Raw genomic sequence first — 22,243 nt, forward strand, 5'->3', positions numbered from 1 at the left:
AGTATAGAGGGGTACCTGCAGATGCAAGAATGCGCACATGCAGGAATGCCCGGAATTTCGAGGCTGCAGTTGCACCCTTCTCAATTGTACCGAAAAACGGTTAATTACTCAGAGCGTCATTATCTGTTCACAATACACATTAATCACATCTGATGGTCAACAATAAATAGCAGCGTGTGATTTTCAGATAACTGGAGATAAGCTGTCTTTCATCTATACACTGTGGCGCACTGGTAAAGCCTCGCTCACATTTTCAGTCGTTGGCTTCAGTAGCCTATAGTCAGTTGGAATACCAAGTCCACATATCATGCTTGCCTTTTTGCCTTCAAGTTTACTATTTCAAAAACTGAATATTTTATTTAAGATGCTTAAGATAGAAGCTTATACTATACTAAATAAAACAAACCATTTGCCCTGAATTGAACTAAATTATGATTTAAAAAGGGCAACTGTGTGATGCATTGAAAATCAAGCCAAAGAATACACATTAACCTGTTTTATCTGGGACAATACATTATCAATTTGTCTTCATTGAGAATCCATTCCAAATGGTTGCTTCCATTGACCTGGGAGTTGATGCATTTAGTCATTGGGACACTTTAAATACATGCTACAAACCCACAAATACCCGTAGCCCTCCATTTAACTTAAAACAACACCATACAAACATGCCTTTACTTGAAACATAATACGGGATACAAATAGCAAACAGTTCCATTTTATCAACTTAGGAGAAAAGATTCACTAAAGAAAAGCCACCAATTAGTGTGTCCTCCCAAACAAACCATTTTTACAGTGAGTAAATATACATGTGATTGCGTGTGGACTCAAAGTCTATCAAAACAGTTCACTTCAAGCAATGAAACCAATCTAGCTGTCAATTAAAAGTTTAGTTATTAGCAGAGTGCCAGAGTCTGGTCAATAAATACATTAGTACTCCCTCAAATCAATGAATGAGAACATAGAGACGGTATTCAACCCTGTGAATCTTAAGTGGTAGTAGATAGCCTTGTCCCAGATCTGTATGTGATTTAGCCAACTTCTCTGACTATCATTGAATGGCATGACATCATACAGATCTGGGATCAGGCTATTAGTGTGGGGAGTGTTGGGGTTTAAGAGGAGGTCCAGCGCCACCAGGCCACTCTCATACGGTCCCACACGGCGCTGAGGGAGTCAAAGGCAGGACGCACGTCCAGGATGGTAAGGTTCTGCTTATTGATCTCACCGCCATCGTAATAGTCAATCACATAGCGCACCTCCTTTCCACAGCGGTCTACGATCCAGTCGTGCCTGTCAAACGGTAAGCCATACCTGCAAACACAACCAGAAAAAGAGTGCTAGCGGTATTTCTTGGGCTAGGTCTGTGTCAAGAAAATGTATATATTTTTGCATGCAAACTCAGCAAAAAACAAAAAGTCCTCTCACTGTCAACTGCGTTTATTTTCAGCAAACCTAACATGTGTATATATTTTTATGAACATAAGGAGATTCACCAACTGAGACATAAACTGAACAAGTTTCACAGACATGTGACTAACAGAAATTGAATAATGTGTCCCTGAACAAAGGGGGGTCAAAATCAAAAGGTAACAGTCAGTATCTGATGTGGCCACCAGCTGCATTAAGTACTGCAGTGCATTTCCTCCTCATGGACTGCACCAGATTTGCCTGTTCTTGCTATGAGATGTTACCCCACTCTTCAACCAAAGCACCTGCAAGTTCCCAGACATTTCTGGGGGGAATGGCCCTAGCCCTCACCCTCCGAACCAACAGGTCCCAGATGTACTCAATGGGATTGAGATTCGGGCTCTTCGCTGGCCATGGCAGAACACTGACATTCCTTTCTTGCAGGAAATCACGCACAGAACGAGCAGTATGGCTGATGGCATTGTCATGCTGGAGGGTCATCTCAGGATGAGCCTGCAGGAAGGGTACCACATGAGGGAGGAGGATGTCTTCCCTGCACTGATATTGCCTGCAATGACAACAAGCTCAGTCCGATGATGCTGTGACACACTGCCCCAGACCATGACAGACCCTCCACCTCCAAATCGATCCCGCCCCAGAGTACAGGCCTCGGTGTAACGCTCATTCCTTCAACGATAAACGCAAATCCGACCATCACCCCTGGTGAGACAAAACCGCGACTCGTCAGTGAAGAGCACTTTTTGCCAGTCCTGTCTGGTCCAGCGACGGTGGGTTTTGCCCATAGGCAACGTTGTTTCCGGTGATGTCTGGTGAGGACCTGCCTTACAACAGGCCTACAAGCCCTCAGTCCAGCTTCTTTCAGCCTATTGTGGACAGTCTGAGCAGTGATGGAGGGATTGTGCGTTCCTGGTGTAACTCGGGCAGTTGTTGTGGCCACCTGTCCTGCAGGTGTGATGCTCGGATGTACACATGATCTGCCACTGCGAGGACGATCAGCTGTCCGTCCTGTCTCCCTGTAGCGCTCACAGTACAGGCACTGCAATGTATTGCATTGGCCACATCTGCAGTCCTCATGTGCCTAAGGCACGTTCACGCAGATGAGCAGGGACGCTGGGCATCTTTCTTTTGGTGTTTTTCAGTCAGTAGAAAGGTCTCTTTAGTGTCCTAAGTTTTCATAACTGTGACCTTAATTGCCTACCGTCTGTAAGCTGTTAGTGTCTTAACGACCATTCCACAGGTGCATGTTCATTAATTGTTTATGGTTCATTGAACAAGCGTGGGAAACAGTGTTTAAACCCTTTAAAATTAAGATATGTGAAGTTATTTTGATTTTTTACGAATTATCTTTGAAAGACAGGGTCCTAAAAAGGGGAGGATTCTTTTTTTGCTGAATTTATGTAACTTCCATGCAGAACTGTTTACACCAAAAACTCACCCCATCCAGTGGCGAAATCTGGCTCTAGGAGTGAATTCTTTTGCTTTGCCTCCAAACCGTAACAGGGAGGGTCCGCATGGACATTCCCTAGAAAGAAAGAAATTAAATACAATTCACATATCTGGTATGGCACACATATCATGACATGCACTGGTCGTTCAGGAGTAATTTGAAGCGTCAGTAAAGTGCTTATTAAAGTGCTGTAATCATTATAATTGACGCTGCTGGTCATCTATGAACATTTTAACATCTTGGCCAGGTTCTGTTATAATCTTCAACCGGCACAGCCAGAAGAGGACTGGCCACCCCTCATAGCCTGGTTCCTCTCTAGGTTTCTTACTCGGTTCCTGCCTTTCTAGGGAGTTTTTCCTAGTCACCGTGCTTGATTGCTGTTTGGGGTTTTAGGCTGGGTTTCTGTACAGCACATTGAGATATCAGCTGATGTAAGAAGGGCTTTACAAATACATTTGATTGATTGATTAAAGTGCGCTCAACCTTACATGGTATTGTACCAGAGTTTGAGATGTTGATTGGTTACTCACTTCTTATGGAATTGTTCCCATTTGAGGATCTCCTGCCATGCCTGGTCATTGTTCTGGTTGTGAATCTTGATGATGTTTGTCATGTCTTTTTGACCAAGATCTTCATCCTTCCAGTGCCATCTGTGAAACAATTTTAATGAGTCAGTACACAACAGTAGAAACCCTAAACCCAAGCCCATAGAGATAGAATGTATTGAATTGATAGAACCTATCTCAATGCCCAAGCCATATCTCTTCAGTGTTCTGATTGGTCGACTGACCCTTTCCTCAGCATGGCATTCCAGAACATCTGTTCCGAGGGGTAGACCCAGTTCTGATCTGTACCACCCCGGGGGATCTGGGACTCCTCTCTGTTCACTGACAGATTAAAGGGCTGACCTGGGGCAGGCTGCTGATTGGGTGGCGGCATCTGGATAAAGAGAAATAACAAAACATAACGATGAGATGTAGTCTTCAGGGTTTTAAGTCTCATCAATATATGCTGTAGTGTCATCTATATCCTAATTGACTTGGTTTGATTCGATTTTAGCCTATTAGTCAACCAGTTCCTGGGTTATGAAAAAAGAGAGGTACACTAAACAACATTTAGTACATCAGTTTATATAAAAACTCTGTAACATTTGACTTTAGTGTTCTTATCACAGCGTAATTATAGTTGTAGGAGTAACAAGTATTGTAATTACATAGTAGTAAGAATTATACACAGTGCATGTAAAAGTATTTTAGCTGCTTTGCGTACCATGTTTGCTATATCGATGTCAGACACAAATTTCTCTCTGTTGGCTGCTTTCATGGGGCACTCCACAAACTCGTATGCCCGATCCTGATGTGTTGGCCCTGCCTGGTCTGAAGCTGGGGCTGTTGGGGGGGCCGTGCACTCAACCTGGTCCGAGGTAGATGCCTTGTTCATGGGACACTCTGGTGGTGGTAATGGTGCACCTGAGAGGATGGATCAAAATACATTAGTACAAGGAAAACCAATATCTGCTTTGTTATTGCTATGCAAGGTGTGATAGCTGATGGGGTTATGGGTATACATTGCAGACAACAGAGAACCAATAGACAAACACAAACAGTATGAACCTGACACAGCTGAAGAGACTTACTTGGTTTTGTCTCCTTTTGCATGGGGCATCCCTGGGGTGGTGAGCCAGCATAGGGGTGAGCGACCACAAAGCCCTCTGCTTTAACTGTTGAACCAGACATGGGATCCATTCTGCCTGACAAGTTAGTCACTGGATAGGTCTACACCCCAGACCTGTCAGTGATATAACATATATTAACGTTAAGAAAGAATAAATGTGTAAAGGGTCATTAATTCCTGCTATGCCTCATAGCTAGCTCATCCCACGTCTAGCCTGTTAATTAACCAGTCATACAGCTAATGGTCAAAGATTTAAACAACAGCACCCCTAGCTTGTTATTTCCATATGTCTGTAACTCATGACAGTTGTCCTAAATAGGATATTACAGTAACTGTTGAAATTAGCATTGCAACAGCAGCGATTATGTAAATATCACGACCTTGCATGCACTCTGGACCATATCAGCTGCCGGATACCGTAGCCGTAAGACTCCCATCCCATGCTGGTTTGAAATTCGTTTAGAAATGACAGACTAATTTCATGACTAAACTCGTTGCCTATTTCTTTTTAATTTTTAATTTTACCAGGCAAGTCAGTTAAGAACACATTCTTATTTTCAAGGACGGACTGGGAACATTGGGGTTAACTGCCTGTTCAGGGGCAGAACGACAGATTTGTACCTTGTCAGCTCGGGGGTTTGAACTTGCAACCTTCCGGTTACTAGTCCAACGCTCTAACCACTAGGCTACTATGGATTAATCTAGTAAATATAAGCGTGTTACCTTGATGAAGGTGGCCCGTCTATGCTGCAATGTCGTGAAAGTTAGCAAACACTACACACCCACAATGCATTGGGGGAATGTTCTGGTTACTTTTGGGGCAATCTCAATTGCTTCCACTTCGCGTCCTCTCCAATGAGGTATAAACCGGGATTCCTAGGAGTTGTAGCCGCAATGGCGATTCCCATTCCTAAACTACAAACGCTACAATGGCACAGATATAAAGATGAGTCCTGTATCTATCTCTATGGGTATAACGAACAAAGAACGGTCCACTCGACTCTCTTCAAAACCGTTTGCAGAAGGTCAGAAGGAGAGACCTAGACAGCCTTGTCACAATTTACCCATGATACATCACGGTTTTGATGTTCGTGTTCGAGAGCATCAAAACCAAAGAGTTTTTAAACCAATTTCCGGACACGCTTACGAAACAGACCAAGCAGACCAGGCCGGGGGTTGAGAAGTCAATTGGAGAAGTTATTTTTTTCCCCATAGTTGTTCATTTTCTCGAAAGGCACCACCTAAATTCGAGCCAATGTCTTAAGAAGTTAAAAATGTTATTACTCCAACCTCTTGAAAGTGACAAACTGACTCGTTTTCATTTTCGTTAAAAAAACAAGTATTTGATTTGACAGCGTGCACACGCGCAGTTCGGCGCGAGAGACACGTTAGTACGACCGAGTTTCACTATCCAACGTCGCCATGACCGCACACAATGGGAATGTCTATTGGAGAAGCAGTTTCTGACTATCTTCATACTATCTTCATGTACTGTCTTTGTTCGATAGCATCAAAACCGTGATGTATACTTGATAAATTATGACAGACGTGAATGATCTAGAAATAATATTGAGTAGTCATTTAGGATGCAAGGTGATTTGTAGATCAATCAGTCTCAACTCACCTTTATCCCATTTAATCCAATCATTTTTCATTACGCCCAGAAATCTGCTCCTTTTATTCTCTGTCACCAACGCACAAAATGACCAGTTCTTATAGCCTTTATCCTACTCCTCTGGTGATGTAGAGGTTAACCCAGGCCCTGTAGCCCCCAGTTCCACTCCTATCCCCCAGGCTCTATCATTTGTTGACTTCTGTAACCGTAAAAGCCTTGGTTTCATGCATGTTAACATCAGAAGCCTCCTCCTTAAGTTTTATTTTTAGCACACTTCACCAACCCTCATGTCCTAGCTGTGTCTGAAACTTGGCTTAGGAAGACCACCAAAAATTGTGCAATTTTTAACTGCCAAAGGGGGTGGAGTTCTGTCCTGCTATCAACGTCTGTGCCCAAAGAGTTTAAGTACTACTTTTAAAATTCCACCTTTCCAGAAATAAGTCTCTCACCGTTGCCGTTACAGACACCCCCCAGCTGCGCCCTGGGCACCATATGTTAATTAACTGCCCCCCCATTTATCTTCCGAGTTTGTACTGTTAGGTGACCTAAACTGGGATATGCTTAACACCCCGGCCGTCCTACACTCTAAACTAGATGCCCTCAATTTCACCCAAATTATCATGGAACCTACCAGGTACAACCCAAATCTGTAAACTAGGGCACCCTCATAGATATCATCCTGACCAACCTGCCCTCTAAATAAACCTCTGCTGTCTTCAACCAGGATCTCAGCGATCACTGCCTCATTGCCTGCGTCCATAATGGGTCCGCGGTCAAATGACCACCCCTCATCACAGTCAAACGCTCCCTAAAACACTTCAGCGAGCAGGCCTTTCTAATCGACCTGGCCCGGGTATCCTGGAACGATATTGACCTCATTCCGTCAGTAGAGGATGCCTGGTTAGTCTTCAAAAGTACTTTCCTCAACATCTTAAATAAGCATGTCCCGTTCAAAAAATGTAGAACAGATATAACCCTTGGTTCACTCCAGACCTGACTGCCCTTGACCAGCACAAAAACATCCTGTGGCATACTGCATTAGCATCGAATAGCCCCACGATATGCAACTTTTCAGGGAAGTTAGGAACCAATATACACAGGGATTTAGGAAAACAAAGGCTAGCTTTTTCAAACAGAAATATGCATCCTGTAGCACAAACTCCAAAAAGTTCTGGGACACTAAAGTCCATGGAGAATAAGAGCACCTCCTCCCAGCTGCCTGCTGCACTGAGGCTAGGAAACACTGTCACCGCTGATAAATCTACAATAATCGAGAATTTCAATAAGCATTTTTCTACGTCTGGCCATGCTTTCCACCTGGCTACCCCTATCCCGGACAGCAGCTCTGCACCCCCCACAGCTACTTACCCGAATCACCCCCATTTCTCCATCACCCAAGTCCAGATAGCTGATGTTCTGAAAGAGCTGCAAAATCAGGACACCTACAAATCAGCTGGGCAAGACAATCTGTTTCTAAAATTATCCATTGCAATTGTTGCAACCCATATTACTAGCCTGTTCAATCTCTCTTTCGTATTGTCTGAGATCCCCAAAGATTAGAAAGCTGCCGCGGTCATCCCCCTTTTCAAAGGGGGAGACACTCTAGACCCAAACTGCTACAGACCTATATCTATCCTACCCTGCCTTTCTAATGTATTGGAATGCCAAGTTAACAAACAGATCACCAACCATTTCGAATACCACGTACCTTCTCTGCTATGCATCTGGTGTCCGAGCTGGTCATGGGTGCACCTCAGCCACGCTCAAGATCCTAAATGATATCATAACCGCCATCGACAAAAGACAATACTGTGCAGCCGTATTCATCGACCTGGCCAAGGCTTTCGACTGTCAACCACCGCATTCTTATCCGCAGACTCGACAGCCTTGGTTTCTCAAATGACTGCCTCGCCTGGTTCACCAACAACTTCTCAGACAGAGTTCAGTGTGTCAAATCGGCGGGCCTGTTTTCCAGACCTCTGGCAGTCTCTTTGGGGGTGCCACAGGGTTCAATTTTCTGGCCGACTCTTTTCTCTGTATAAATCAATGACGTCACTCTTGCGGCTGGCGATTCTCTGATCCACCTCTACGCAGACGACACCATTCTGTATACTTCTGGCCTTTCTTTGGACACTGTGTTAACTAACCTCCAGACGAGCTTCAATGTCGTACCACTCTCCTTCCGTGGTCTCCAACTGCTCTTAAATGCAAATAAAACTAAATGCATGCTTTTCAACCGATCGCTGCCCACACCTGCCCGCCCACATAACATCACTACTCTGGACGGTTATGACTTAGAATATGTGGACAACTACAAATACCTTGGTGTCTGGTTAGACTGTAAACTCCTTCCAGACTCATATTAAGCATCTCCAATCCAAAATGAAATCAAGAACCGGCTTCCTATTTCTCAACAAAGCATCCTTCACTCATGCTGCCAAACATCACCCCCAAAGCCAATTACTCCTTTGGCCGTCTTTCCTTCCAGTTCTCTGCTGCCAATGACTGGAACGAATTGCAAAAATCACTGACGCTGGAGACTCATATCTCTCTTACTAACTTTAAGCATCAGCTATCAGAGCAGCTTACATATCATTGCACCTGTACATAGCCCATCTGTAAATAGCCTATCCAATTACCTCATCCCCATATTGTTATTCTTTAAATTATTTTCTCCCTTGCATCCCAGTATCTCTACTTGCACATTCATCTTCTGCACATCTATCACTCGTGTTTATTTGCTAAATTGTAATTGTTTTGCCACTACGGACTATTTATTGCCTTACCTCCCTAATCTTACTTAATTTTCACACACTGTATATAGACTTCTCTATTGAGTTATTAACTCTGTTTGTTTATTCCATGTGTAACTCTGTGTTGTTGTTTGTGTCGCACTGCTTTGCTTTATCTTGGCCAGGTCGCAGTTGTAAATGAGAACTTGTTCTCATCCTGGTTAAATAAAGGTGAAATAAAATAAAAAACAAGCATAATTGTACATTTTTACATCCATAGTTGTATATTTTTATCTATACTTTAAGAGCCAGAGGTAATAATGGTGTCAAAGTAGCCAGAGGTATGGGACTTTTAGAAAACAATGTGATGACCAAATGATGCCAAACCAAGGTTTTAACATCAATCATTTTTTTTATTAATATTCCTCAAAACTCATTGACCACTGTATCCTCCTTTTGAGGGGATGTTTGCAGTCCTGCATTGTCTCCACAAGAGAGCAGCAGCAGACAAGTGTCGTCGTGTTGTCTGCTGACAACTGTCTGAAGACAATCAAAGCAAGTATGAAAATAGAGTTAATAAATCATTCACTTCAACTAACTCAAAGAGTTCATTATTAAAATATATATTTTTAAATTAAATATTATAACTAACATAGCTGTAAATGTCACAATAGCTTGCATATTCTCACCCAGAGATCCAACAGGGAAACCTGAAAGGCATAATGCGAGATTCTTGCATTTAAGGCCATGTTCTGTTTACCCGGAGTCAGATGAACTTGCGGATACCATTTGTATGTCTCTGCACACAGCATGATGAAAATAACGGTAGTTTAGCTAGCTAACGTTAACTAGCGATAGCACAAGGACTGGAAGCCTAAAGGTACAGTTGCATTGCTATTCTAACTTCATACTGCATGCAGACATACAAGTTCAGACTCTGGGTAACCAGAAAAAGGGATTACATGCCAGAATCTTGCAGTATCCCATTAATTAAAATTTTCACATTACATTATGAAGCTTGACTTCTGAAGTTTGATTTGTAATTTGTGAACTGTGTGAAGTTAGTGTGGGTGTGTCGGTTAGACATAAGTGCACTTTTATTGCTGTTATCATGAATCACACTCAGTAAGGTCACTTCTAGAGATAAAATTACAATACATGGTTTGTCTAAATCTACCCTGATACTTTATGTGCATGACTAGTATTTCCTAGGCCTACTGCATGAGCAGGCTCCTGAGCATAGACTTCAGTAGCCTGACAATATACTTATTTTACATCCTAATGCTGGTGAAAACACAGATTTCAAGTAAGGATTTTATTTTTGTACAATATCTCATGATATTTGTACAAGAGCCATCTATATGGCTTCATAAACATTACAAAACTATGCGAGTTCCTTTAACATTCTCCTCCATGTCAGTTCATGTAATTGTGGCAATACACACAAGACACCTTTGGGTGGACATACATACAATTTACAATCAAAGGGTCCAACAGAAAAGAGGACCTGTGCTTTAGAGTATTGTCTGTTTGTTTCCATCCACTTCCTCCATCTGTAAGGACCAAGAGGAGACGCAATCCAATGGCCTTTACCATGTCCCCTCCCATCATTTTGGAGGACTGTAGAGCTTGTTCAATTGGCAGTGTTCTGGGCAAATAAATATAGTGGTACACAATTTACCTCGGGCTGGTCATGGGATCCTAGGGAGTCTCAAGACATTTCCAGTCCATGAACCATTTGATCCAAAAATGTCCATGAACCATTTGAACCAGACATACAGTAAAATAACTCCACCATAGCCTTGTGCAACCTCTCAGTGCACTTTCCCATTCTGTAGCTTTTCCACTTTTACCCTTCCGGGAGAGCGCAGGACGCTAATGCAGCCGCGGGCCATTTTATGCATCCACATGACGTTCATAATGTCTAGACAGAAACTGGGGCCCATCCATGCACAACGGCCACCAAAAGTCACCCGGTAGAAAGGTTCTGTCCCGTACACGGCGTACATCCGGCTGTAATACATTGGCATGACCGCTATCCTCACCAGGAAGAAGGATAGCGTCATGGCAATTCCGTTGACCATATTTGGTAATGATTTCTTTGGGTAACCAAGCACTTCAAAGAACCAGCTGAAAGATAGATACAGTTAGTATAGTTACAAAGTGAGATAGCAGTTTTTGGACTCAATTGTAATGGAGTCATGGATATCAACTGGCATTGTTCCAGAAAGGTGGCTCTTAAGACATATCTACAGTATACCAAGAACTTAAAGGTTTTAAGTACAATTCCTTAGGGAACTGCCCCTCCCTACCTTCAAGCCTATGCTCAAACCCTACACCCTAACCCGAGCAATTCGTTCTGCCACCTCTGGCCTCTTGGCTCTCCCAACCCTACGGGAGGATTCTTTCCTGGCACCCAAATGGTGGAACAAGCTTCCCCCTGACGCTAGGTCAGCAGAGTCCCTGCCCATCTTCTGAAAATGTCTGAAATCCTACCTGTTAAACTAACACTCACACTTGACTCTTTTTCTACTAATCACTGACTTTGCTGATAGCTACTAAGAGGAAAAATATACTTACTTTGACTGTGATATGTGGTTGTCCCACCCAGCTATATGAAAATGAATGCACTAACTGTAATTCACTCTGGATAAGAGCGTAAGCTAAATGATTCAAATATAAATGTAAATGTTTAACATTGAATCTGTATTTTGTATTTGTTGGATTAAATCAGGATAATAGTATACAATTGGAAATGTATGTGACTGAAAATGCATTATTAAGTATGAAACATGTCTCTAATGATGTATGTCAGATACTGTACGAGCTTTCAGCTGGGTGTAACAGGTCTGACTCACTATAAGTAGTTAAACATTAATGGTCAATAGTGTTTCTGAAACGGTTGAATGGACTACTACCAATGACAAAAGCCACTTGGCAAATACTGTAAGGAAAAATAAATGGGTATTTAATGAGGTTCCCTCTACTTCCCAGTAAACATTCTGTTTGTGTGTGCGTGAGTCTATTTGGCACAGAGGTTACCTACCGCTGGTTCACACAAGGAGTGGAAAGCTCTGCGACCAGACGGAAGTTAGCAAAATAAGGCAACATTCCTATGCTCTAAAAGAGAGAGACAGAACAAAGTGCAAAGAGAATAATGGCAAGAGAAGTACTTTCAATAATATGTGAATTCATGATACATCATGATCGTAAACCTACCGTACGATCCAAAAAAATAAAACATCTAGGTGTACTTACTGGGGTTATGACACGGTTAATAAACTTGGGTCACATAGAAATGTTCAAAATGTGTTCAAAAATTGGTGGTGACAATCCAGCAGTGCATGCTCGTACCGCTATGTACTGGTAAATCCATACTGTTACTAGGCAACATGTGCTCTATGTACCACAACAGAATCCACTACAGACAAGATAGGAAGGGACCCCTACTATAGCCATTTGACACAGGCCTGTTCTTTGTTTCGGACATTTTTTGCATGTTCTGTATTGTTAGCAGGTTAGAGACACAAGACTGTGTTCATTGATCACACATGTAAGTGGAGGAAAGACATGGACATAAATACCTAAACAGAAGAAATATGCAACTAGTGATAACTGGCACCATTAAAAGCCCCCATCCCAACATATTTTTAAAAACATTCTAGAGAAAATAAAAAAGATATGGACTAACTATGTGGATGCTGTTATTAGGTTATTATCTAAATATAAATTTCTAAACATTTACTCTACAATCCAGTCTAACATTACCCAGAAAAGCAACCGGAAATTATCCAGTACATTTTACTGAGAAAAGTCAGTGGTGATTTTAAAAAATGAAATAAGAGGAAGACCCTGTCTTTGTAGTGATATATAGGGTCTAGGGTATAGGCTCAAAAGGTCAAAACAACCAAAAGGCAGCATGCACCAATCACCATCACAGACTGAGAGAAGTAAGAGAATACATTATGCACAGAAACTCTACAGTCTGGTTTCCTGGACACAGATTAATCCTAGTCTGGGACAAAAAACATGTATATTCAATGGATATTCTCCATTGAGCATATATTCTAGTCCGGGACTGGTCTGAATCTGTGGCTTTGAAACGGGCACAACAACTCATCATCGTATTCCATGCAAAAAATGGTCCCCATCCTGATCATTGTCATCGTTAGTTTTAGCAGCTACTGAGCCTTGCTACCCAGAATAGATTCACAGGACAGGACCAAGAGTGAACATCTACATCACATGGTTGTCTAGCTTTTGGTGGTGCGTCAACTGCAAGCCATATATCAAAACTGTTTTACAACTGTAACTACTTTCGAACAATATGCACTTGCTTACACTGCACCTTCCCGAAGAAGGGAGGGTAACGCTTTAGTGTACAGCAGGGGTCGGCAACAGCAGGGGTTGGAAACAGGCCTAAACCTGGGGGGGGTTATTTTAGCTCAAAAAGACTGTAAAATCACCAGGAGTTCAGTTAAAAATGTGTTATTTTAGGAAATCTGTTCAAGTATTCCCATAAATAAAAAAGAGATGTGTAATCGTGTCTCAATGTAATCAAGGTATGAAATCATTGTTATTTCTTAAATACAATCTCTTTGGGCTTAGTTGTGGTCAATTTGCAGTGTACAAATTTTGTCGACCATTCGCTCCGACAAAAATAGGCCCGCGGCTGAATCTACTTGCCTACCCCTGGTTTACAGTGTTCTATTACTGCGTAATAACCCTAGTAAGTACAGAAAAACAACTGAGTAATAACACTTATAGCAGTGTATTTATAGGTCTACACATATTAGGGATACTGAATGTAAAGTGGAACCAAACTATTTCATCCCTGACAAACACTTTGTTATCTATTCTAACCAATCCCATCAAACTACATGGCTGTTCACCCTTGGCCCTTGTCCCTTCCCCATCTTGCCTGCACATTCTGCTCTGGGTCAGTAAGGAACTCACCAGTACATAGTAGTAAGCATACAGTGCTGCCAGGTGGTGGATTACAAAAAACTTGTCCCCTATCGCCCGCCAATAGTAACATATGAGCAGCATATCTGCAAGACAGACAAGGGAGATAGCTCACTGTATGGGTCAACATAATCCATGGAAATATGCAAAGTAATACAAGGGTTAGACATGTTTGAAGTGGAGACCCACCTGATAGGAGGTAGCCACAGGTTATGGCCACATTTATTTTCACCAGTGACGGATCTCCCCTATTGGTAAGAAAGCACAAAGCACATGTTTAAAATATAGATAAATGTTCCAAATATAAGACTATATCAAGAATTACACACTTTGCAGTCAGGGAGAATCTTACCAGACTGGGTCTTCATTGACGGCATCATCAAATAGTAATATGTAGAGACAAAAAAGGCCCACTATCAAGGCGTGAAATGTAGACACAGTTCTAGAAAAATATCACAAAAAAAACAGACACACATACTCATAAAAGCATACTAACGTAAAGTTGACATTTGGTGGCAGCTGTGAGATTCCATGCCATGGAAAAATGCTAAACAAGGATATTTGAAAGGGTCTATGCTCAGAAATGTACTTTGACTGGGAAAATGATCATCCAATATGTGTTCTGATAGGAGCTTTGAATTACATGATTGAATAACACCAAAATATCACTTCTCCGTCTCCTGATGATGTACCTGGAGTTCCACTCTACGGTTTGTTTAGGGCTGAGGCGGCGGTACCCAGGACAGAACCGAGCAGAGATACAGGGACTGACAAAATGGAACAGACACTGGAACGTCACAAAGCTGGTGGCAGCGATGGACAGGACCAGCGGAGAGAAGCTCGCCATTACCACTCGTTACTGAGAGAGAGAAAAACACACAGTTCATAGTAGAGAAGCAAATAGGAATGTGAAATATACACCCATACAGTAGACGAAGTCAGACTTTTGCCTACATCATGCACTGAATCATGTCAATAGGAGTTCGACTGATATTCTGTTCCTGTACCTGTAGGCCTGTGAGCAGTGAGCAAAAAGGGAGAAATCCTGACTTGAAATCTACAATACCAGTGTATGATTGGCACCGTTTTGGCTATAAAGTAGTTCACTTCTAGAGCCCGCAGCAACAGACCGTAACCTGAACTTTGTATTTGACTTGGTTTTTGGCATGTTTAGAACAGAGCTGTTAAAGCATTTATGGTGTCTTTTTTTACTGTACTGTATACCCAAATATGTCAACACCTGCTTCTGTATTATCTTATCTCAGGTCAGGACCCATGTATTTACCACCGGCTGCCTTGCAACAGTTTGGAATATTTGTTGATTTAGTTGCATTATCACATTGAGGTCATGGGTCAGCTCATATAACAATCTACTAATGCCCCCCCTACAAATAGATCAGTCACACTAATTTATGTGGTCACCAGGTCCTACCTTTGTGTAGTGGACCCCTGCTGTACACTGGTTATTCTGCAATGACTGTGTCCAAAATACCACAGTTGACTGCAGTTACTGCACGTTTACTGCAGTTTCAAAACGGAAATATTTTTTGTAAGGGCCAGACTGACATTCTGTTCACGTGACATTACTTAAAACTGGAGCGACCATATTTCATGCAAGGATTTATTTTGGAGGGAAGCGAAACTGTATGGCAAAATGCGTTCTTCACTGTTACTTGAAATGTTGCAGTATTTCTAGTTCTTCTTCATAGAACAACTCTCATACATTCTGCTGCCAAAAATAAACTGACCCCTGCCCTACTAAGAATAACGTGTCCGTTTCGAAATACTGTGTTGTTTCTTCGAAATTGTGAAGCATTCCTCCTCGTGCCCTTGAGAAAACGGTTGAAAGAAACGAAACGGTTGAATAAAACGAACCTCACCTTCAGCAAACAAGTGTGGACCAATCATTCATAGGCTACTTCTGGAAAGTATACTCAACTCTTAAGATCACGTTTGCGTCGCCACTAGCTGCCACAGTCATAAAGTCATAAATCCGGCTAAACCTCGCCTATTTCTACAATGTCTCTTCTTCAAATCTGATTTTATACCTAACCCTACTGTTAACCGTATGCGTAACCCTAACCTCAAATTAAGACCAAAAAGCAAATTTGTTTGTTTGTTTTTATGATTTTTTCACGATAGAAACCATTTAGACTTTGTGGCTGTGGTAACTAATGACAACCCTTGCCTGGCTCTGTGTCAAAATCGCTGACGGTTTGTAACTAAATACAGTGGCATAAATTGATCCTCATACATGTCCCCACAGCCTAAACGTCAACCCGGTGGGGACCTCCATGCTTTCATCAAGTATCTGGTCAGGTAGTTGTTGATCACAAGTGACCCTGTCTGAAATAGCCAATAACCGTGAGAAACTATAGCATATTGTAGATTGTTGCCAGACAGGAAATCTGAACAGCTAATCTGCTTTAAGTAGACACAACCTACTTTTTCTAACTAAAACGTGAATAACTACTGTACACTAAAACAAGCTCTCTACAGAAACATTGACTACGGTATACTGTATTAGTAGGTTATGATGGTAGATGCTGTATTGGCAGCATAAGATAGTACTACACCATTAAAGTGTGATAGGTCAATAGACAGGCAGAGAATTGTGATACAATGCAAGCAAATTGTACATTACTGACAGAAGCATTCTGTACTTACACGCAAGTCCCCGCACTAGTTTATAAGAAATGATATATTCCACCGCGTACAGATACAAAATGTTGGAGTAATTGGCGACTGACGCCTGCTCAGTCGATATAGCACACCATTGCACAGGCAATGACGCCCTATACTAACCTTGACGTCATCGTGCGATACCGAAGCAGAGAGTGCAATAACGACAAGTGCATTTCAAGGGGAGCAGCATATCCCGAGATATAAATATCCCCCGTGATGTCGAAACCCAGCATGTGTGCAAGAGGCGTTGGTCGTTTTAAGGACATATATTACAAGCTATGCTACACCTTGGCTGAGAAACTGAATTGGAAAAATACGCGTAAAACTGGTTGGCCGACATATTTACCCAAAATGACTCCACATCGAAACCCAGATTGTTTCTTAAACGCAAGCAAACGGAACGAAACGTGGAGGAACCTACCTGCATTTGGGAAAAAGCGTAAAACTGGTTGCACGATAGATTTAGGCAAAATTACTATAAGGATATCCGCATATCTACATGCACGAGGAAATGTAAACAACACTAGTTTGCTTACAATAGTGAAGCTGATAACTTACATTGTTTTCACATAGCCAATGATGTGAACGGAATGGATTTTAAATTGCCTAATCATAAAGCTGCCTTTACATATTTTAAAAGAATATGGTACCTAAAATACAAGCTATATTTGTAATGACTATTCATTTGTGTCTTTGTTTCCCCGAAATGCCTGTTTTGAAATCAGCTATGGAGGATTAATTCATCTGAAGTTTGATAATTGTAACCTGATCTTTTTTTTATAGTCTCTTCTCGTCTTTTAACGTCATATCCCCCCCCCCCCTCCATCTTTGTGTCCGGTGTGTGTACGTCCGTGCGTGTGTGTATGATGTGACGAAACAAGATTGCTGTAGCTGGGTAGCATTCAGCAGGACGCAACGTTTTGGAACGTTCAGATAGAAATAGGCTATGTAGAATAAACTTGCCTCTCTGACATGTAGAATATTAATCACTTTGGCTCTTTTTGTGGAATCTATCTATCTGCAATGTTTGGCAACTGAACAAGGGCCAGGATTTATTGTGCTTTCAAGGCAACTCGGAAACTCAGGACCTCCAAGTTAAACATTTGCGTAGAGCTTCCTATTTGTTGCCTCCGATACGTTCCAAGTGGGAAACTCTGGGCTCATCTTTGTGGCGCGTTCAGGTCATGTCGGAAACTCAGACCTTCCGACTTGCTTACGCGTTGTAGAAAATTTTCCCCGATTTCCCCACTTGGGAAGGGTCAGAATCAACCAATAGGAAGCTCTATGCCAATAACGTGCATTTAAACTCAGAGGTCCCGAGTTTACGGCATCTACAACTGAATTACCTCCCCCCAAAATAAATTGTGTCAGTCTTTGCTTTGAGTTGCATTTCCGAGTTGTCATGAACGTGGCAATAGAGCAGGGCGGAGTGTCGTGCTATTACTGTATGGCGGTGTTCGAGAGCATCAAACCCGTAATGTATCATGGGTGATCTACAAATAATAATGAGTAAGTTATATGTGATGCAGGGTTATTTGAAGATCAGTCAGTCGCCTGCACTGTCGCCGGCTATGTCGAACAAGCCTACTGTCATTCACCCATAGCATGTCATTGAACCAGCCATATAAGGAGACAGTGCTGTGTGAACTCTAGTGCCCCCATTATGACCAACATCGATTCAGTGGTTCTCCTGTACAGCTGTTTATAAATCACCACTAGATGGTAGGATTCCCTTTCTGTGTCACATCATGTATGATTAATAGGCTACTTTCTGCATTATTTCCTTGACCAATGAGGTAATCTCGGTTAACACAGAAGGAAAGTATTGTGTAATTCGTCAGATGCTCTATCAAGTTCTGGGCCCATATTGCTGCGTTTAGACAGGCAGCCGAAACCAGATCTTTTTTTCACTAATTGTTCTTTTGACCAATCAGATCAGCTCTGAAAAAGAGCTGTTGTAAAACGATCTGATGTGATTGGTCAAAAGACCACTTACTGGAGAAAAAACAAAACAGGTTTGTTTACGTTTCTACCATTGTGGCTAGATGGAATAGGCATACAGCAACATCTAGTGGTCGCGTCGGGGACACCAGTTGTTGACAACTGTAGCATTGTAGCTAAGCATAACCCTAACCCCCTTCCTTTTTTAATTATTTTGTTTTATTTCACCTTTATTTAACCAGGTAGGCCAGTTGAGAACAAGTTCTCATTTACAACTGCGACTTGACCAAGATAAAGCAAAGCAGAGCAACAAAGACACAGAGTTACACAAACAAACGTACAGTCAATAACACAATAGAAAAAAAATCTATGTACAGTGTGCAAATGTAGAAGAGTATGAAGGCAATAAATAGGCCACAGAGGCAAAATAATTACAATTTAGCATTAACACTGGAGTGATAGATGTGCAGATGATGATGCGCAAGTAGAGATACTGAGGTGCAAAAGAGCAAGAAGATAAATAACAATATGGAGATGAGGTAGTTGGGTGTGCTATTTACAGATTGGCTGTATACAGGTACAGTGATCGGTAAGCTGCTCTGACAGCTGATGGTTAAAGTTAGATAGGGAGATATAAAGTCTCCAGCTTTTGGCTGTTGTTTGGGCCTCAGAGAATCCAGTTTCCCAGTATGTAGTGAGGGAGGCCTTTGCATTTGAGATTCAATTCACTACGATATCAAACTGCATTGAGGCGGATTGGAGGAGCTTGTTCACCTTGTTTGTCATTGTCAGTATCTCACACCATACGACACAGCAAATCAAGAAGCGGTAGGACCCAACTTCCTCTGCAAGTGCTTGTGCCTCCACTTTGGCCACAGGATCGTTGATCGTCTGTCTGGCTTCCAGTAATGCCTCCCGAACCTCAGAAATCTGATACCTGATTGCATGAACACTTTGGAGCCTACTCTCCCAGTGTCACTCCGGAGCCTACTCTCCCAGTGTCACTCCATGACTTCATAGTTATGTTCACGTGTTTCGTCAAAACACTCCATCTTTGTGTGCCAACTGAAAAGAAGGTGAAGAGCTTTTGCACATCCCCAAAAAACCCAACTGCATCTTTTGAAGATTTGGCAGCATCTGCAATGACAAGATTTAGAATATCTGCTCCACATGGGACGAACATGACTGGGATTTTTTTTGAGCAGTCTGGCTTTACTCCTTGGTGCGTGCCCTTCATGTTGGCCCCATTATCATAAACTTGCCCTCTGCAATCTTCAAATGGAATCTTCAGCTCGTTCAGCTTATCTAAGATGACAGATTCAAGCCTGTTGTAACCTCAACATTCACAAAGCAGAGGAAGGGCTTCTTGATCTCTGACTTTCCCTTTCAAGCCACGCTTCTCAGAATAATGGACATTTGCTCCTGGTGACTCAAGTCAGGTGTACAGTCCAAGATAATTGAGAAGTACGTTGAGTCTCTTCCTTGAGTCACTATTGCTCACAATCTGTATCAGTTCATTCTGTGCGCGCTTACCAAGGCAATGAGCATGTGTCTCTCTATCTTTAATTTTGCTGAGATGATTTTCCGTAACAGGGTCAAATTTTGCCACTAATTCAACCTCTTTTAGGAGGTTTCCATTACCTGGTTGGAAGAGTTTATCTGATGAATCCCTTAATGTTATGTTTCTGTCAGCCAGAGACTGGGTGATACTTATTAAACGTGTAAGGACATCCCACCATCTCTTTCTTTCAGCCTCCAAAATTGTAATTTGTATCTGGTCAAGAGTATGTCCCCGACTTACGCACAGATCAAGTTCTCTCCACTTAATCATATTGTTTGTGTGTTCAGGACTATTCTCACAGTGTTTCAGAATGCTGTTGATATTTGACCAGTCATTCATACCTTCCTTTATTATTTTGTAGTCTTTTGTAGAAAAGAGCTTACAGCGAAAACAATACACAGCGTTGTTTTTGATTGAATATGAAAGCCAGGTCCTGGTAATCTTTTCCCCGTTTGACAGCTGTCTCTGTAATTAGCCTGAATGGAAACCTTTTCTAGAATTGTCTTTAGGGTAAGAAAAACCCAGTCCTGGTTTGAATGGACCTCTGCGCACTAACTCAGTCCTCATACAGTCTGTTAAGACTGGGGGCCAATCTGGGTCATTTGGTGGAGCAGCAACTGTTCTATTAGGGTCTGAGCTGCTTGTATCTGATGCTGGCTGGACACCTCTATTTGTGCTAGTACTGTTTGAAGCTGCCTGTACTTCACCTGGGACTGTGTTAGTACTGGCTGAGGCTGCCTGTACTGGGTCTGTGTTAGTACTGGCTGAAGTCGGCTGTACTGGGTCTGTGTTAGTACTGGCTGAAGACGGCTGTACTGGGTCTGTGTTAGTACTGGCTGAAGACGGCTGTACTGGGTCTGTGTTAGTACTGGCTGAAGACGGCTGTACTGGGTCTGTGTTAGTACTGGCTGAAGACGGCTGTACTGGGTCTGTGTTAGTACTGGCTGAAGACGGCTGTACTGGGTCTGTGTTAGTACTGGCTGAAGACGGCTGTACTGGGTCTGTGTTAGTACTGGCTGAGGCTGCCTGTACTGGGTCTGTGTTAGTACTGGCTGAGGCTGCCTGTACTGGGTCTGTGTTAGTACTGGCTGAGGCTGCCTGTACTGGGTCTGTGTTAGTACTGGCTGAGGCTGCCTGTACTGGGTCTGTGTTAATACTGGCTGAGGTTGGATGTGGATCAGCGAGTCTGTGCTTGTACTGGCTGATGATCCAGCATCTACTCTACTGACTTAAGCATAGCACCTGTAAATTATAGACAATAATATTATACATTTTACCAGCTGCATCAGACCCATTCAAACTGGCTCCCCCAGATTTCCTTTTATACATTTTGAAATATAAAATATAAAATTTTCGTCTTGCATTAGTCCAGAGTTGTAACTAAACCTTGACTGAGAGACTAGATAATCATTGTCTTGTTTTAAAATTATGTGCGCCTATGAGGGGTGCAATCACGCCCATATATTGTCTGGACTGGTCCCCAGAGGTTGCTGCTGGAAAGCGCGAGTTTAATTTCGTGCACGCGCATATAAATGCATGTTCACGCACAACGCGATTATCTTTTCCGAGCTGCAGTTTATAAACACCGTTGGCGTTTATCAAACGTAATAAATAGTTGTATTTCACTCTCACTTTTGTCAGACACAAAGTCACAGAACACAGCCCTAGAAGTGGCTGGAAAACAAGCAAGACACCGAAAGACCAAGAGATGCACTGCCAAGCTAGGTTAGCAAAACAGACAGACTAGAGAGAGATGCACCCGCAAACCAGCAGATCAATTTAACGTTACTGTTATTTGCTGAAATCAAACTTGGAGAGGAGAGAATACAATTTTACCTGATTTCTGTTCCCGCAATTCACTCTCATGGTGTTTCTTCTCTCTCTTTTCGTGACCAGAAGGATAGTTCCGCTTCATCCTCTCATCGAAGTTATAAACATTGACACCCGCTTTAACACTAGGGGGAGGCGGGGCCCTTGCGTAATTTGCGGAGCCCTACGCACCTATTGAAGTGAGCGTATAGGGCCGCTCGACTCTGGTCACTGGTTTGAGTCGCTAAGCCAACTAGGTGAAAAATCTGTCGATGTGCCCTTGATCAAGGCACAACCTTAACTGCTCTGGATAAGTGCTGAATAACTAAAATATACTCTATGATGCTCAATGTGTCAAAATTGCTTTTGAATACATCTAGTCC

At 42.3% G+C, this 22,243-nt stretch overlaps 2 protein-coding genes across 8 annotated transcripts; both read right to left on the reverse strand.

Annotated features, from left to right (window-relative positions):
- Positions 1-481: 481 nt before the first annotated feature.
- LOC118394557 (holocytochrome c-type synthase-like) lies at positions 482-6,336 on the reverse strand. Of its 2 annotated transcripts, none has more exons than XM_035787841.2 (7): positions 6,177-6,336; positions 4,515-4,666; positions 4,148-4,347; positions 3,669-3,817; positions 3,409-3,528; positions 2,867-2,953; positions 482-1,314 (listed from the first exon to the last, which is right to left on the reverse strand). In XM_035787841.2, the coding sequence occupies exons 2-7, from the start codon at positions 4,621-4,623 to the stop codon at positions 1,116-1,118; spliced, it is 864 nt and encodes a 287-aa protein (XP_035643734.1). In that variant the 5' UTR covers positions 4,624-4,666; positions 6,177-6,336; the 3' UTR covers positions 482-1,115. The 2 variants fall into 2 exon arrangements, with proteins under 2 accessions (XP_035643734.1, XP_035643733.1); XM_035787840.2 differs by lacking the exon at positions 6,177-6,336 and adding an exon at positions 5,276-5,648.
- A 3,642-nt stretch (positions 6,337-9,978) lies between these two features.
- Positions 9,979-22,042, reverse strand: LOC118394558 (TLC domain-containing protein 4-B-like). Of its 6 annotated transcripts, none has more exons than XM_035787843.2 (7): positions 21,888-22,042; positions 14,557-14,723; positions 14,217-14,306; positions 14,054-14,112; positions 13,856-13,950; positions 11,946-12,019; positions 9,979-11,029 (listed from the first exon to the last, which is right to left on the reverse strand). In XM_035787843.2, the coding sequence occupies exons 2-7, from the start codon at positions 14,709-14,711 to the stop codon at positions 10,714-10,716; spliced, it is 789 nt and encodes a 262-aa protein (XP_035643736.1). In that variant the 5' UTR covers positions 14,712-14,723; positions 21,888-22,042; the 3' UTR covers positions 9,979-10,713. The 6 variants fall into 6 exon arrangements, with proteins under 6 accessions (XP_035643736.1, XP_035643737.1, XP_035643739.1 ...); XM_035787844.2 differs by lacking the exon at positions 21,888-22,042 and adding an exon at positions 17,108-17,314; XM_035787846.2 differs by lacking the exon at positions 21,888-22,042 and adding an exon at positions 16,971-16,991.
- Between the last annotated feature and the right edge of the window lie 201 nt (positions 22,043-22,243).

The sequence above is a fragment of the Oncorhynchus keta genome, chromosome 15 (assembly GCF_023373465.1).
Source record: "Oncorhynchus keta strain PuntledgeMale-10-30-2019 chromosome 15, Oket_V2, whole genome shotgun sequence".
Classification (NCBI taxonomy): domain Eukaryota; kingdom Metazoa; phylum Chordata; class Actinopteri; order Salmoniformes; family Salmonidae; genus Oncorhynchus; species Oncorhynchus keta.